This window comes from Sceloporus undulatus, chromosome 2 (assembly GCF_019175285.1).
Source record: "Sceloporus undulatus isolate JIND9_A2432 ecotype Alabama chromosome 2, SceUnd_v1.1, whole genome shotgun sequence".
NCBI lineage: Eukaryota > Metazoa > Chordata > Lepidosauria > Squamata > Phrynosomatidae > Sceloporus > Sceloporus undulatus.
This window is the reverse complement of record NC_056523.1, coordinates 288,064,068-288,080,816: the sequence shown is the minus strand read 5'-3', so window position 1 is coordinate 288,080,816 and position 16,749 is coordinate 288,064,068. Positions and strand designations below refer to the sequence as shown.

At 39.4% G+C, this 16,749-nt stretch overlaps 1 protein-coding gene across 1 annotated transcript in view; it reads right to left on the bottom strand.

The window, feature by feature from the left end:
* Positions 1 to 16,749, bottom strand: part of MAP1B (microtubule associated protein 1B) — a 99,175-nt gene that overhangs the window by 13,477 nt on the left and 68,949 nt on the right. The window contains exons 3-4 of the mRNA XM_042451329.1: positions 10,159 to 10,241; positions 2,777 to 2,917 (exon numbers count right to left, since the gene is read on the bottom strand). Of these exons, the coding sequence (XP_042307263.1) occupies positions 2,777 to 2,917; positions 10,159 to 10,241 (224 nt within the window). The remainder of the gene's footprint in view (positions 1 to 2,776; positions 2,918 to 10,158; positions 10,242 to 16,749) is intronic.

Here is a 16,749-nt window from a genome sequence, read left to right as displayed (position 1 = left end):
TGAACTACAACTCTGAGAATCCCTCCAGTTTCTCATCTTTTGTACTACAGTAGGCCCTCGCCTTACGCAGGGATCTGTTCCAGATCCCTCTGCGTAAGGCGAATTCCGCCTATGCTGAAGCCCCATTGGAAACAATGGGGCTTGTGCGCAGCGGCGCGGTGGTGCACAACGGGTGCGCACGCCCATTCAATTGAATGGGACACGCCGCCCCTTCCGCCCTGCGTGCGCCCCACGGCTTAAGCGCATATGCACAAGCCGCTTAAAGCGCGCCCGTGTATGGTGCAGGTGCGCTGTACTAGGATTTGTAGAGCAAAAAATGGTGGCTGGAATTCTAGTGGAGTTGGGCATTTATGACTGGTTTGTATTCGCAGTCCCTAGATATTCACTAATTTATGGAATATGTATGTATCATGAAAATCTCCCATTTACTGTGCAGCAGCTACTGTGAGCAACAGCGTTCTGTTCCCTTGTTAATGAGAAAGCAGCTGACAGAGATTTTTACCCTCACCTGCCATGAGTGATCCCCTGTGTAAGGGGGAATTGTGACAAGGACCCCTATTCTGGTTGTAGCACTGGAGATTACTCATGAGAGGAGATGGAAATATCAATCAGCTGCTTCTCAATCAACAGGGGAACAGAGCCCCGTTGCTCACAGTGGCTGCTGGTTAGCAAGTATGTATTGCTGCTTAGATATGTACATAACTATGGTGGTTGTGTAGCTAAGTAGGTGATAACGAGTTGGCAAGCTCAGTCTGGAGGTGTCAGCTATTGAAATACTCTTGCAATGTTGTTGCTTTCCTTCCAGGAAGACTGTATCACATGACAACAAGATGGAAGTCAGTATTTTAGTATTCAAGAAATAGAATTTGCTTTTTATTTCAGGGTTGTTCCCAAACAAAATCTGTGTATGTCTCCTATAAATATGGATGCTTCTAATTTCTAAAAGAGAAGGGTATTTCCACCACCCTGCACCTTTAATAAAACACTAAGAGGCTGTACCGACTGGCCAAGGGATGGAGTGGGGCATGGCGTCCACATGACACATACCCCGGCCTGACTCCAGGCTGGCGTGATGCCGCATCTCGTGGTGGGCGGTGTCACAGCGCTCCTCTGGCACTGCGTCTAGATGATGCAGCACCAAAAGAGTGTTGAAAAGCCGTGGCACCAGAGGCTATGGTGCCCTTTCCGTGGCGTATAAAAGAACTGCTTTTTGCACTGTGGAAAGGCAAAATCGGGGCCGTGGCATGTGGTTGCCACGGTCCAGATCTGGCACTAAAAGTGGCAATCTGTACATCTCCTTAGTTTGAACACTGGCATTTAAACTAGGGCTGGATGGAATAGAGATAAGAAAGTTCACAATCCCTGCCAGTTTTGTTTTTGTTCATTTATGAGAACAAACTGTTCCATTTTCAGATTCACCTGTGTTGTTGCTGTCCTTTTGAAAATAAAACTGTTATTTTCTGCAAATAAATTTACAAGGAAATGTTAGCTGAAAATATGAATTTTAACCCAAAATACACATTTATGTAAAATTTTGGGGAGGTCTTCTAAGCTGAAAATGCATTGAAAAATTCAGAGAAGCATTACACACATTTCTTACATATGCCATATATCCATTCTTTCATTAGAGACTAAGCTTCTGCTTGGACTGTTTCATGCCAGGGGTCTTAGAGGCATATCCATGATATAATGAGTTTCATAATCAGTGTGACTCACTGCTTTCTTTAGTGATATTGTACTGTTATGCGTATCTATTTTATTGCTGCTTTTCCTAAATAAAATGGCTACATGCCTAGGGAAGAAAGCTGCAAGGTATTTTGAGACACAATTCAAGACACTTTTCCTTTAATGGCCTATGGAATATGGCCATTGCTTACTCGGGGGGAGGGGATTCCTCTTATATGTTCATACATGTGAATCTTTTGAAGAGGCCCTTCCACAATTAACCATGCTTTCTGACATGAACATACCAGGATTTGCCAGGAGAAGCAGTAAAAAAAATCTAACTGCACTAGCAGCTGGTTGTTATCATGATATTAAATATATGCCATGGCTATAAAATCTAAAGCTTTCTTAGTGCTGGTATCTCAGGTACAGATTTTCCTGATCAGTCAGGTGTGGCAATCTACAATTCTTTCTACCCACAGGAAATTGGCTAAGCAGTCAGTCCCTCCTTGCTGAAACATACTTGCTTATTTCTATAGAAACAGACTTATTCTGGAGGCCTAAATACCTTTAAGTCACCATTTTCTTAAGGGATCAAAATGCCAGATCCCATCTGGTTACTGCCTGGATGGGGGAACATCGAGGAATATCAAATAGGCTATATTTCACTTCACAGTATTTTTTGCTTTTAAAAACGCTTACAAAATTCATGGGGTTGCCCCAACTTGACAGCCAGATTGAAAGCGCATACACAAACTTGTTTGTACCTAAGAACTGAGTTTTTGTATATTAAGCTTTTCCTAATATGATCTGACTTTTATTTTGCCAACCTTTTCACAAAATGTATGTCTATCACAGCTTGGAAAAGTTCCTTTTCTGGGGTGACTATAGTTAACAGATCCTGTCAGCCAGCATGCCCAGCTTGGAAATTCTTGGGAGTTGTACTGCAAAAAAGTAACATTTCCTCTAACAAATCTCTGAAATAAATGTGCACATTACTAATTCTGAAAAAAACAACCCAACACTTCATAAAACTTTGTCACATTAGGTTAGATTATAAACCAATTGTTAAAGATTCTAGTTATTAGTATTGAACAATAAAAAGACAAACCTCTTGATCAGTGAAGATCTCAATAAAATTCTGAAATGAGAAAGATCCAGACTGAAGAATAAGCTCTCCTGTATTTTCAAAACTTTGCCCAGTTAGTACTAGAAGTTTGTGCCTTGCAGCATCCGTTATCATTAAACGCACCTGTGATAAGAGAGACACTCAAATTATCATGGATTCAAGAAGGTTATGCATCATTTGTTTCGATTTATATTTTCCGATTTTTTTTCCTTTTTGTGTAATCCTTAATGCTACAAACTCCATTTGGATTATGTATATCATAAACCAGGGAAATGCAGGAATTCTGGCTTGTGGTAGGAATGGTTTCATGGTTTGTATATTGTGTCATTTCAATGGGGCTGCTCTCTTCTCTGGTTGGTTTCTTTAAACTTCTTTCTGTTTAGCTGCTCCTGCAGCAAGCAGGGAGAAATGCAACTAGTACACAAAAATGCCACACATCCCTGGTTTATCATGTCATCTAGACTGGTCCAAAAGTATGGGATTTCAACCTAAGAACCAGGGAGATGTTGCAGTGTAAACTGTGGCCAATGAAGAGAGTGATTATTTCATTAAATATACCACTATCATCAATTTGCATAAACACATGTACTGTATACATAAATAGAAATTAGGTGGGACTCTTTAGCAGAAAAATCTCTTTCTTGAGAGTTAAGATGAACACTGATAATAAAAATGTTTTCCCAACTTTTTGCTTTTATCACTAGCTCTATTCTCCTCTACTGTTTTCTCAGGCACATCCAACTGTAAACTGACTTTGTCATATGGGAACTCTTTGCTGACAGAATCAAAATGAATGTCTGAAAATGTGAAGGCTCTTTTCTCCTTACAAAGGGCTGGGCAACTGCCATGAACTAAAGAGCCTTTTCAGGTTGGTTAAGTGCTGGAGAGACACACATTTTTTCTTCTTTTTTTAAAGAAATAGTTTAAAACTGCAACATAAAATAGGTTATAAATTATATGAAATTAATTAATACATTTTATAAAAAATTCCCAACTAAACATTATCTGACGAAATTCCTCCACTCATGCTTATTATCAAATTTACACTTGTTTTATTTATATGTTAAAATATTTATGCTGTTGTTGTTGTTGTGTGCCTTCAGTTGTTTCCAATTTATGGCTGCCCTAAGGCAAACCTATCATGGAGTTTTCTTGGCAGGATTTGTTCAGATGTTTTTACTTCCTCTGAGTCTGAGAAAGTACAGTATGACTTTCCTAAGGTCACCCAGTGGGTTTCCATGGCTGAGTAGAGATTCCATCCCCTCTGATGACAATTGCCAAGAAAACCCTGTGATAGGTTTGCCTTAGGGTTGCCATAAGTCAGAAATGACTTGAAGGCAAACATCAACAACAACAACAACAACAGAGAACGCATACAAGTATTAGATCTCAAAGGCTTTAATGAAAGCCCATGTTTTAGTTTGGCACTGAAATTAAGCCAATGTTGGTGCCAATTGGGCCTCCAAGTGGAGTACATCCTACTACTGGGGACTCTTTCATGCTACACAATTAAAGCATTATGATTTCACTTTAGTTGCCATGGCTTCATCCTATGGAATTTGGGGATTTGCAGTTTAGGGAAGAGTATATAGAAATCTCTACCAGAAAGTCTAATGCTGAACCAAACTACAAATCCCAGGATTCAACTGGATATAGCCATGATAATTAAAGTGGAATTATAGTGATATAACTGTATAATGTGAAAGGGTCCTCCTGGGGCATTACAACAGAGAAAGCCCCTCTCTCATGCCTTTCAACAATGTATTACTTCCACAGGAGGGATGCTGAGGAGGTCCTTCCAGCAGCCCTCAGTCCTTAGGCAAATATATATACTGTAGGAAGAGACTTTTCTTCAAGTACAAGGGTCCAAGCCATTTAGGACCCTAGAATGTCATCACAACCAATTTGAATTCAGACTGGCACCATACTGGCAGCCAATGCATTTAAAGCAATTGTGCTACAACTTCTGTCTGAAGAAAAGGCAGCTCCTCATAGAGCACATTGCAGTAGTCTAGTTAACAAGTTATAACTTCATGAACTACTGTAGCTTATTTAAACCTGCCCAGAAAAGCCACAGTTGATGGAACAATTGACACTGGGGCTAAACATTTTTTTCTTTTTTAACTGAAACTCTATTGTTAAGACCAACGATAAATAACACACAAACACAGAAAAGAGAAAGGGGGAAGGGGGAGACATTGAATTACTTTTTATACCTACAAACATTAATAAATACATACTAACATAATAATAGATACAATGAAAGACTTTCAACTTTATTCTGCTTCAGTTTTTAACTTAACCTTCCACATTTTCTCTCATCATATAAGGCTAAGCAATTATATAAAATCTACTTTAACTAAACTGGGATCATAACTTTCAAATAACACACATTTCTTATCTCTGCCTATTTTCACATCAACTACTGACACCTATTACCATGGTATCCCCCTCCCTCTGTTGTACATATTCTATAAATAATATCCATTCTTTCGGGAAACCATTTATAGATTTCCCTCTAATCAGATGCGTCATTTTCTCCATCTCTGCAATTTCCATCATGAAGCTGGGCCCACACATTCTAAGCCACTGAGTCCACTTGGACCTCTAGTGACAGACACATCTATGAATACTTAGAAGCTACAGGATTGCTTCCTTAGGGGCAACACAACCCCATCCAAATATCCCTATTCCTGGACTCAGGAACTAACCACCCATAGAGCCTCTATCTTACCAGGTTTCAGCTTAAGCTGACTGGAGCTCATATGTAAATAAAGCTTATATGTATTTGTGGAGTCTCCTTCCTTGGATGGCCATCTGTTGGGAATGCTTTGATTGTGATTTCCTCCATGGAAGGGGGCTGGACTGGATGGCCCTTGTGGTTTCATCCAACTCTATGATTCTATGCTCTTAATATACTTATTATATTTATTGATACTGAAATAAAAGGAACCAAATTGATTATGATATTGACGACAGTATTGACTACTCATTGGCCATAGAACATGTATATCTTTTTTTCCCCACGAACCAGAGTGCATTTAGTGGTCTACTGTCAAATTCTGGTGACAAATCACAATGCCATTTTTTTTTTAAGAAAAAAGAAACAAACATTCTGGGAAGCAAGAAAGGTGATGCATTTTTGCCTGCTCCTGTTGCATCAAGCAGTTTAATTGTTCTTAAATAAATTTACCTTGTGCCATATTTGGTGGGGGGGGAGAATACTGCCCTGAATTCATGTTTGCCTTTCATTGTGAGTTCAAGGGTATTCACTAAAGAGCTTCGAACAGCAGGAAAACCACCTAATCAGAAGCAAATCCCAAGCTGCTTTGGCACTAATTGTGTTGGGATATAAAAATGTAACATTATTTTTGATAGGTCAAGTCCATTTACTGTATGTCTTTTTCAGAAAACAGTGAGAAAAAGATTCAACTGTCTAATGAATGTCACTTAAATCACATCTGTTTTAATTGCACACAATCCATTTTAAAAACTGAATTATCTTGGCTTTATTGTTTCCTGTGTTTAGTAGCAAAGCTCTGGGAAAGTTGCCAGCTTTTCAAACAAAGCCAATTGCTTTTTCAGGGGTGGGGGGAAAAAGGGCAGTGAAACTTCTTGTTGGTGTATTTAATGTTTATAACATGGCTACTTCATTATATTCCTGCACCTTATAGATGGCTCTCAGAACTATTTTAAAAATAAACATGTTCTTGCTAAATATTCTGCAAACTGTATCTGTTAATGATGTAAGATCTCTGAGGCTAACAGAACTGCAGAAGTAATCCAGTTTCACACCACTTTAATTGTCATAGCTCAATGCTATGGAATTCTGGAAATTGTAGTTTGTTGTGGAATCAGAGCTCTCTGACAGAAAACATTAAATGTCTTACAATCCTACTATTCCCAGAATTTCGTAACACTGAGCCATGGCAGTTAAAGTGGTGTGAAACTGGATTATTTCTGCAGTGCAGATGCAACCTGTGTCTGTTGCTAATACAGGTAAAGTTTTCTTCATAAGACCAAATGAAGACAACAAAAAGGAACACAAACACTGCCAAAGAAATGACCAAAGTTAAGCGAGACAAAAAATTATGAAGGCATAATGGTAAAAATATTAAAATTAACAATAAATTTTGTGATGACGTAGATCCAAGCTAAATTAGTGATGCTATGTTCCTATGAAAATTAATGGGACGTAAGTTCTCTCACTGTTTTTAATGGGGCTAGAAGATCATGATTTAAAGCACAGTTCTATTTAACCAAGAAAGCTGAAAGCCAACCAAGCCAACACTAAGCCAGCTGAAGTGTGTTAAATCCAAATCCCTTTCATCCTCAGAGTATTAAAAATTATTCAGGACTGCACTGGCCTAAGTTTGCATAGGCAAGGTGACTGTCTTCCTGGGCTGGGGGAAATTTTGGATCTGGCATAACCTGGCTCCTTCCTCACGCTTCTTTTTCTTCACCTCTTTTTGACTTTGATCCTCCTAACAGCTGGTGTCTGAGATCAACAGGCACAAGTCAGAATACCATCATAACAACAATTCGGCTGGCAGAAACATTTCTGCACGTTCTGGATCCTCTATAGGAGGCACATCACTGAGTTAGGGATGCATTCAACTCTTAAAAGGCAGCAAAAGAAAACTGGCTAGGAAAGCAACTGAGCCACTGGGTAACAATGGAATTATTAATAGTGTGCTAAATGCAAACAAGGAGATTGCAAAGAACTGATTCTCTTTTTCAGTTAGTATAATAATAAATAAATAATAAAACTTATTTGTATACCGCTTTTCCTCCAGATCAAAGCGGTTCACACATGTCACAATACAGCACATCAGCAATTACAGATAATACAGTAAAAACTTTAAAACAGCATATTAAAACAGTCAGGCCATCAGATGATCTTAATCTGTTAGGGAATACTTTCTCTACAGCGAATCGGGAGGGTATGCTACCTGGAAGAGATAGGTTTTCAATGCCTTCTTGAAGGCTTCCAATGTAGGGCTAAGTCGGATGTCTTCCGGAAGTGCATTCCAGTGGGTTGGAGCTGTCACTGAATAAGCTCTTTGGTGAGTTACTGCTAATCTCACCTTTGGGTATTCAAGTACATATTTTCCAGTTGTTCTAAGGGTGCAGGGCGGATTATATAGGGAGAGGCGCTCCTTCAAGTAACTCGGGCCCAAGCCATGTAGGGCTTTATAGGTAACGACCAACACTTTGTATAGCGCCCGGAAGCTAATTGGCAGCCAGTGTAAAGATTTTAATACTGGTGTTATATGGGCGGTTCTTGAAGTTCCTGCGACCAATCTGGCTGCAGCATTTTGAACTAGCTGAAGCTTCCAAACCTGGTACAAAGGTAGCCCCATGTAGAGCGCATTACAGAAATCCAAACAAGAGGATACCAGTGCATGTACTATCGTTTTAAGGTCCTTTTGGTCCAGATAGGGACGCAGCTGGCGGATCAGCCGGAGCTGATACCAAGTGCTCCTGGCCATCGCATCCACTTGAGATGATAACTGTAGAAATGGATCCAGGAGTACTCCCAAACTGTGAACCTTGTCCTTTAGGGGGAGTGTGACCCCGTCCAGGACAGGATGGCAAATTTCCCTGTCTAGATTAGGGGCACCTATCACAAGTACCTCTGTTTTCTCTGGATTCAGCTTGAGTTTGTTTTCCCTCATCCAGCCCATTACTGATCCCAGGCAGGCATCCAGAGGAGAGGTGCCATCCTTAGTCACTGTATCAGTCGGAGACATGGAGAGATAGATCTGGGTGTCATCAGCGTAATGATAACACCGTGCTCCATGTTTCCGGATGATCTGTCCCAGCGGCTTCATGTAAATGTTGAATAGCACAGGGGACAGAATGGTGCCCTGAGGGACGCCAGATGTCAGCTCTCTTTTCCGAGAGCAACTGTCCCCCCAGCCTCACCATCTGGAACCTTCCTGAGAGGTAGGATCGGAACCACTGGAGCGCAGTGCCCCCGATACCCAACTCTCCCAGAAGGATACCATGGTCAATGGTATTGAAGGCCACAGAGATGTCCAAGAGCACCAACAGGGTTACACTTCCCCCGTTGATACTCAGACTAAGATCATCGACTAAGGCGACCATGGCAGTCTCTACTCTGTGTCCCGCTCTGAAGCCAGTTTGAAATGGGTCCAGATAATCGGTTTCATCCAAGACCGATTGGTACCTGTATCTAAAACAACTTTTTAGAGGGGGGGGGGTATTTGAAAAGGGGTGACAAAAGAGGTCTACTGACAAATCACAAATCAGCACACTATTTGGTCTGGGTTATACCTGAGAGTTTTTAAAGAGTATAAAAGTAAAACTGCTAATTGTTCAGCAAAAATATTTCACTTGTTCCTGCAATGGCTTTCCAAACCAGTGGTCTAGAAAGCATTTTAAAAAAACTATGGAGTGCAAATGAATTGACTTTGGTACAAACCTGTAGAACAGTTCATTCTATCTGAGCTCTGAATCAAGAAACTGATTCAGAGCTCAGGTAGAATCCTTTGCCAGAGGATGATATTTCAATGCTGTCAGAAGACAGAGTTGTCAGTGTGCATTTCAAAGTCCTTTACTTGAGTGTCATTGCAACTCTTGGAGTGTTCTGTGATCCTAAGGGTGTACAATTCCAGAGAAACAGTGAAAGTACACTAGGCAGAATAGAAAAGTACTTGCTTTACTTCCATGTTGAATTCAGAGGCTCTTTTGTTCTTGCAATGTAAAAAAAATCATGTACGCTTATGCACTGACATTCTTGTGTACATGTTTATATGTAAGGATATTCAATTCACATTATGTGTGTGTGTGTGTGTGTACATTGTTTTGTGTGTACATTGTAAGCTTCATGAGCACACAGATTTCTAAGGCAAGATACATTCTGTTCCACTTTGTTGTCCTGGGAAGTGTGAAACAAAAATTTCTGTACAGAAATGCAAATCGAACAAACTTCTTACTCCTCCCAAATTTCAGAATTCACTACTCCCCAGGCTCAGAGGCAGCATAGCTCTGAATACCAGTTGCTGGGGAACAGCTGATTAGACTAATTGTCTTCCTCTTCTCCTTTTGGGCCTCCATAGACTTCTCATTGAGCACTGAGAGAAACAGGATTCTGCCTTTGGTTTGATACAGCAGGGAACTTATATACTGATCACCTGGTTTTTCTTTATAAGTAGAACATCCACCCACAGAATCTTAGAAGAGAAAGCTAGACAGATATATTCAAATTAAGAAATGCATTATTGGGATATTTAAAATTTATGACAACTAATGAAGTGTAGTTATTGTTGTCCTAGCTGCAGTAAAATTGTATGTCTACTGTGTCGAACACATTCAATTATATATTTTTATGGCTTTACCTCAGTGCTGACTGCTTCATCTGAAGGGTTAATCAGGACTACAGTTTCTAAGACATCACTTCTGTGGTGAAGAATTTTCTGACCTGCAAATATAGAAAAAAGGGATAAACATGAACTGGGAGTCTTGTAATTCCCTGTATTCATTTATTGCCTTAAAGTACTTTGTCTTCTAAGTGCAGTTTCTTCAGCAGGATCAGTCTTGTACCACTACACTTTCCTCTGTCATTTAAAAAAATACTATGGATTCATGTATTAAGGTTTTCAAATGGAGCAGATAACAACATTAAGCTGTTGAAAACAAACAAATTATGTGTGATTTTGTCCCACACCAGACATTATTGGAGTAAACACAAAATGGAAAAATAGCATTTGTCATCCTTGGGACCACTCCCACAATAGGGTTTTTACTTCATTGTTTCAGCTGGGAGGAATTTAAGACCAGGCTAACTGCAACCTCAAAGAGGACTTTTTCCGCAACTGCTCCCGGTCTGTGGAATGGCCTGCCGGACGAGATCTGCCAAATCAACAACTTAGTTTCAAGAAAGCTGTCAAGACAGATCTCTTCCGGCGGGCCTTTCTGGAATAAAGAACCCGGCCACTGTCATCTCCATATGTGTTTGGCCTACTGTTTTAGCTAATTGTTTTAAATATCTATGTTTTAATGTTTTTAGGTATTTTCATTCTAATTGTTTAATTCCTTTTTAAGGGGGTGGGGAATATTGGTATGAATATTGTTATGTACTATTTTCATTTTAACTTGTACGCCGCTTTGATTGTCCAGACAAAAAGCGGGATATAAATAAAAAGTTTGTTATTATTATCCTTCAATGTCCCTTTCATCTGGCATCATTCTTATTGGTTCTCTGAGAAGTGCATTAAAATTAATAAGCAAACTACAAGAAAAGAGATTCCATCTAGATCTCAGGAAGAACATCCTGACCGTAAGAGCTGTTTCACAGTGGAATGTGGTGCCTCCGGGTGTTTTAGAGTCTCCTTTTTGGAGGTTTTTTAACAGAGGCTGTATGGCCATCAGTTGGAGGTGCTTTGACTGGTGTTCCTGCATGGTAGGGGGTTGGACTCAATGACCCTGTGGTCTCTTCCAACTCTATGATTCTAGCACTTGTGTTGTGATGCTGAAGGGAATGTTATCCAGGCAGCCTCACTGGCAATTAGTCTGAAACCCAGAAAAGAAACCTGGTGCATTTTTTAAAGTATAATTACCCTTGACTAAAAAGAAGATATGGAAAGGAAATTATAAGAAAAATGAAGGCTGGTGAAGGAAACAGTGATTGCTGGGTGCACTTTGGAAAATATGTTCTTAAAAGCGTTTTCTAAAAGGTTCAACACATTTCTGTTTATTTATGCAAAGTTTACCTGACCTGGATGTTTCATTTCATAAGTGCATATTGTTAGTTTTGAAAGAAAGATTTGCTGAAAATGTTGATCTAATCTTTTTTGTGTGCTATAGGAATCTTTCCCTGTTCTTCTCATATTATGTCTATCTCTGGCACCAAATTTTCTGTTAAAAAAGTAATGTCCAAGAACACATCTACTTCATTAACTGAGGTATTTTTGTTGGTTTGTACCTTTAAGTCTTTTACAACTTATGGTGACCCTAAGGCTATCATGGGGTTTTCTTGGCAAGTTTCTTTAGAGGGGGTTTGCCAACGCCATCCTCTGAGGCTGAGAAAGTGTGACTTGCTGATAGTCATCCAGTGGATTTACATGGCCAAGCCAGGATTCAAACTCTGGTCTTCTAAAGTTATAGTCCAGTGCTCAAACCACTACACCACTTTGGCTCTTACCTGTAATCTTAACCTCCCAAAAGTGAATTGTGCATTGTCTGTTTCTTTCAAAACTACAACACTGGATGCTACAGGCTGCTGGCCTGCCATACAAAACACAGCTTTCTGCTGTTCACCTTGTCATTATTTCAACACATAGGCAAAAATGTACACCAGAGCCACACAAGGCACAACAGAAAACCAGTACATGAACTATGTCATCTTGCTTCTCCATTATTTAATGTGAGGCCACACTACATTACAATGCTATACTGTATTCTATCACAAGAGTAGTGAAAGTATCCCCTGCTAAGTCACTGACATAGTATAACTTAGCTAAATGTTAACTGGCAAAATGAATTAATTAGATGTAACCATTACCTGAAGGATGCTATAAAGGCACTACATCCTGTCTGATATTGGAAGCTAAGCAAACTCAGCCCTGGTTGATATTTAGATGTGGGACCATCAATAAATACCAGGAGCTGTGGGCTATATTTCAGAAGAAGCAACTGACAAAACCACCCCTGAGTATTCCTTGCCTATGAACACCCTGTGAAAAATTCATGGGGTTACCATAAGTTGACAGACAACTTGAAGGCAAATATAGAGCTTGGAAGTAAGCAAGACTGTAGCCTAAAATATGTCTTAGTCTGAAAACAGATGGGCAAAAAAACCTGCCTTTCGCTCATCTGCTTCAGGCCTTAGATGTTCAGATCATATATCTACCATTTAATGACAAGATGTCTAATTTTGTATGATTTCTGTAAACAGAAACCTCCTACAACTATGCTGCATAGAGGGGGATTTAGAACTAAAATTGCTTACTTATTATATTTGCCTGTAAGAGACAAAGTAAAGTGAACCACCTTCTGTATTTATAGGACCCTTCTTCTTTTTAGCCCAAATGTTTTTTAAAAAATTGAACAATGTGTAATACTCAAGTATGCCAAATTTGTACTGAGACAATGCCTTCTGTTAAAGATGTCAAGGATCAAATGAATGGGATTTTTTCCAAGAAAGTCAATTTCTGGTGATTTTGGTCGAGATATCAAATGAGTTTTTACAATGATACTGATATTATGTTGACTCTACTCTATGGGTCATTCATTTCATAGACAATGTCATCTATTTTGCATAATATTTTCATATTGAAATCATAAATGTGCATTGGTGTGGCTCTGACCCTGCTTCCATATTGATATTTCTGTCATGTCCTTTTGTTACCTAAATTGCTATATTTTCCATCAAAAATCATGGTTGGATTCAATACAGCAAACGAAATTCACCATAAGCTTTTATGGAACTGAATGCTAATTCCCTGCTCCCTCTCGTTCCTCTTTTAAATGTTTAAAAATAACCTTTATTCACTTATTATATTTGTATCTTGTCTTTTCACTAGAAAATTACACTCAAGTATCTAATAAACAACACCATTTCATTTTAACAAAAAACAAGTTTTAAAAAACTATTTTAAAAGACCTCTTGAACTTTCGTTGCATCTTGACTTTTCATTGAAACAGTGACAACAGGACTGAGCATAACTCAGAAGGTAAAACCTTCCACAATTTGGGAGCAAAACAAAGGAAAGTCCTCCCCCATGTGTCTATCAAGAGAAGAGAAGAGCCATGGTGGCACAGTGTTTAAATACTTGTATTGCAGCCACTCACAAACCACAAGGTTGTGAGTCTAATACCAACCAGGGGCGCAGGTTCAACTCAGCCTTGCATCCTTCCAAGGATGCTAAAATGAGTACCCAGCTTGTTGGGGGTAACTGGCTTACACGTTGTAAACTGCTTAGGGAGTGCTTAACTGATAAGCGGTATAGAATGTACTTGTTATTGCTATTAAGCCCATCTCTGTGGATATCCTCAAGAGACTCTCTCCTGCAGATCTTGGCAATCAGGTTCATAATAAAAGTCTCTTGCAAAGTCATGCCCCAAGCTGCTTAGAGCAATAAAGGTTAAACTATCATTGATTGAATTTCTAGTAGAAATTACACAAACATAAATACACCCTAAACTTTGAAAGATGCTTCTTGTTTAAAAAAACACATAGATAATATAAATCATTTAGTCCCATTAAAAAAAAAGTATAATGTTCAACATGTTAGTAAAATATAGAAATGCGCCTTCACCTGGCTATTTTTTAATACCTACTTCCCTATGACTTTAATGCTGCACTTCTATACACAGTTACCAGGGAATTACTGCCACTGAACACAGTAGGATTTACATCTGAGTAGACAGAGTTGCCATAATTCAGAAAATGACTTGAAGGCACACAATACACAGACATGCCCATGATTGCTCTGTATTATTTCTGATGGTATGAATAATATGTTTACTGCAGACATGACGCCACAAGGGGCTTAACAAATGTTAGTGTCAGCAAAGCTCTTTAATGAATCTTCTGCTCAGTACAAGTGAATAGAAAAAATGAACTGTCAGCAAATGGGGGAAGGACCCTTTGTGCACCTGCTAATTAGCTTTGATGCGCAGAGACCCCCTACTTTGTCTTGCCTTCTGGAAATGCCCTTAATTTTGTAAAGAAAAAAAAAAGCAAAAATGCTTTGAAAGTACACAAAAGTTTCTCTTTCCAAGATTCCAGTCTATTTTCAATCCATTTTTTTAAAGGTGGGGGAAAAACATATGGGATGCATACGCATTTGGAGAAAATGCTTTGCATAATAAACATCAGCCTCAATGTCTTGTTTAAACATTTTTAGGTTGACAGGAAAATTGGCCTTCAATAGGTATTATTCTCACTGAGGGCAAGCAAACAGTACTATATAGAGATTACATGAAACAACAGATGGCTCTGGTATCTCTCTATTTCTCAGTCAGTCAGACTCTATATTAATGAAAGCTGATCATTTTTCAGAATTTTCATGGACTGCTTTATGTTCACTGTATGAAATTGCACTTGAACAATTCAGTTTGGAACAGCAGTGGATGAAGTTCCAACTCTGATGCCAGATGAGCCGGAATGATTACTGAATGCTATTCATCATTCAAACAGTCCCATTATAGATGGGACAACATTATAGATGGACAACACAGAGTGGACAGTGCACAAAAGCACTGTCTTGGTGTCCCCACAGCTTCACGTAGACTTCAGCTAAAGAATTAGCTGGGGAAATTACTCATAAATGAAGGGAAGTACTCCTCCCCTCTTAGCAACTTTCTCTCACACCCCTGTGTGGTTTGATCCAAGCAGATAGGTTTTCAATACTTCACTTCTCCAGTGAATAAAAACAACGTATCTGTCTCATATAAAGCCCTACTCTTATTGCAAGCCAAGACGAAACAATCCTAAGGATAGTAGTGAGCACATGAATGGAAAAACAATGCAATGTGCTGATCAGCATAATAAGAAATGACTAGCATAGTTCAACAGTACAATCAGATGTGTAAAAACAGGAGCCTGTCTCCAGTCACAGCCAGTCTTATTTCTAAGAGCATAAAGACAATAAAGCAGATAAATGCAAACAGGTAGTATGATTGACAGAAACTGTACAAAGCATGGAGTAATAGAAAAGTAATATTTAATTAAAATATTAAAAAATAAAAAGTAGATTCAAAAGAAGAAAAGAATAAAACTAATTGAATTTCAACCTAGTGCACAAGTGAAATAAATGAAAATGCTCAAGAGGTGTTACAAGTTATTATTTGTTGTCAGTGCATTCCTGCACTGGGTATCACCCGGTGCAGGGAGTGGGGCTTCTTAAGGCGAGGCTTCTGGTGAGGCTTCTGTGGTTGGGTTTCCATGGGCAGGACTTCTGCAGACTTTTGCTCCCTCTCCCCATGCTGGACCTTCCTTTTTCTGATGAGGAAAAGGACTGGATGACACGTGAGGGACAGAGCAAGCATGGGGGACAGTGCACATGCAGGGGGATGGAGCAGCATGCATGTGCACAGGAGATGGAGCACTGCACACAGGGGCAGAGCGGCCATGTGGGGGAGTTGAGTGATGCCCGTGTGAAGGTGAAGGAGTGTGGGGATGGTGCAGAGGGGCTGACCAGGTTTCACCCCCCCTTCTAGGGTGTCACCCATTGTGGGCTGTACCCCCACACACACACACACAAAGTGGGATAGAAATATTAAAAAAACAGGTTAAACGATCATTCCAGTGATGCCACTATTTGCTTTCAAATTGATTTATGGCAATCCTAGGAATGGGCCCTGGTAATCAACTACTCTGCTCATATCTTGCAAACTCAGGACCATGACCTCCTTGATTGAATCAATAGACTTGTGCTGTGGTGTTCCTCTTTTCTTACTGCCTTCTACCTTATTATCCTCTACAACTATTTCTACCAACATGGTCAGGTCAGTTAAATGCTGCTCACCTGCCAGGTATCGACTCACATAAGCATTTTATCAGGGCGTATCTGATGTTCAAATATATTTGGACTCCAACCGTACATAATTCCTAGCTAGGAAAGATGGACTCTGTGGGGCAGGATGTCTGGAAGTCGTAGCCCAAAACATCAGGACTGAACCAGATTAGGGAAGGCTGACTGACAGGATCATCCATTTATCTAGACTTAACTTCAATGAAGACTCCACTGTTCCCAACAGTTTTTCTTCCTTTGTTCTTCTGGAAGGCTTTATAGTTTCAATTATATTTAATCTAGAACAGTCTTTACACTTGTCATTATTTATCATGCTTGTCATTATTTTATAGATTATTAGTAGCACATGTGCAAATACGGTAGAAACAAAGTCACTGTTCTTTCATATATTTAAGTCACTTCCATCTTGCCTTTTTGTACCAGCATATTCAAAACAATTCACAATAACAT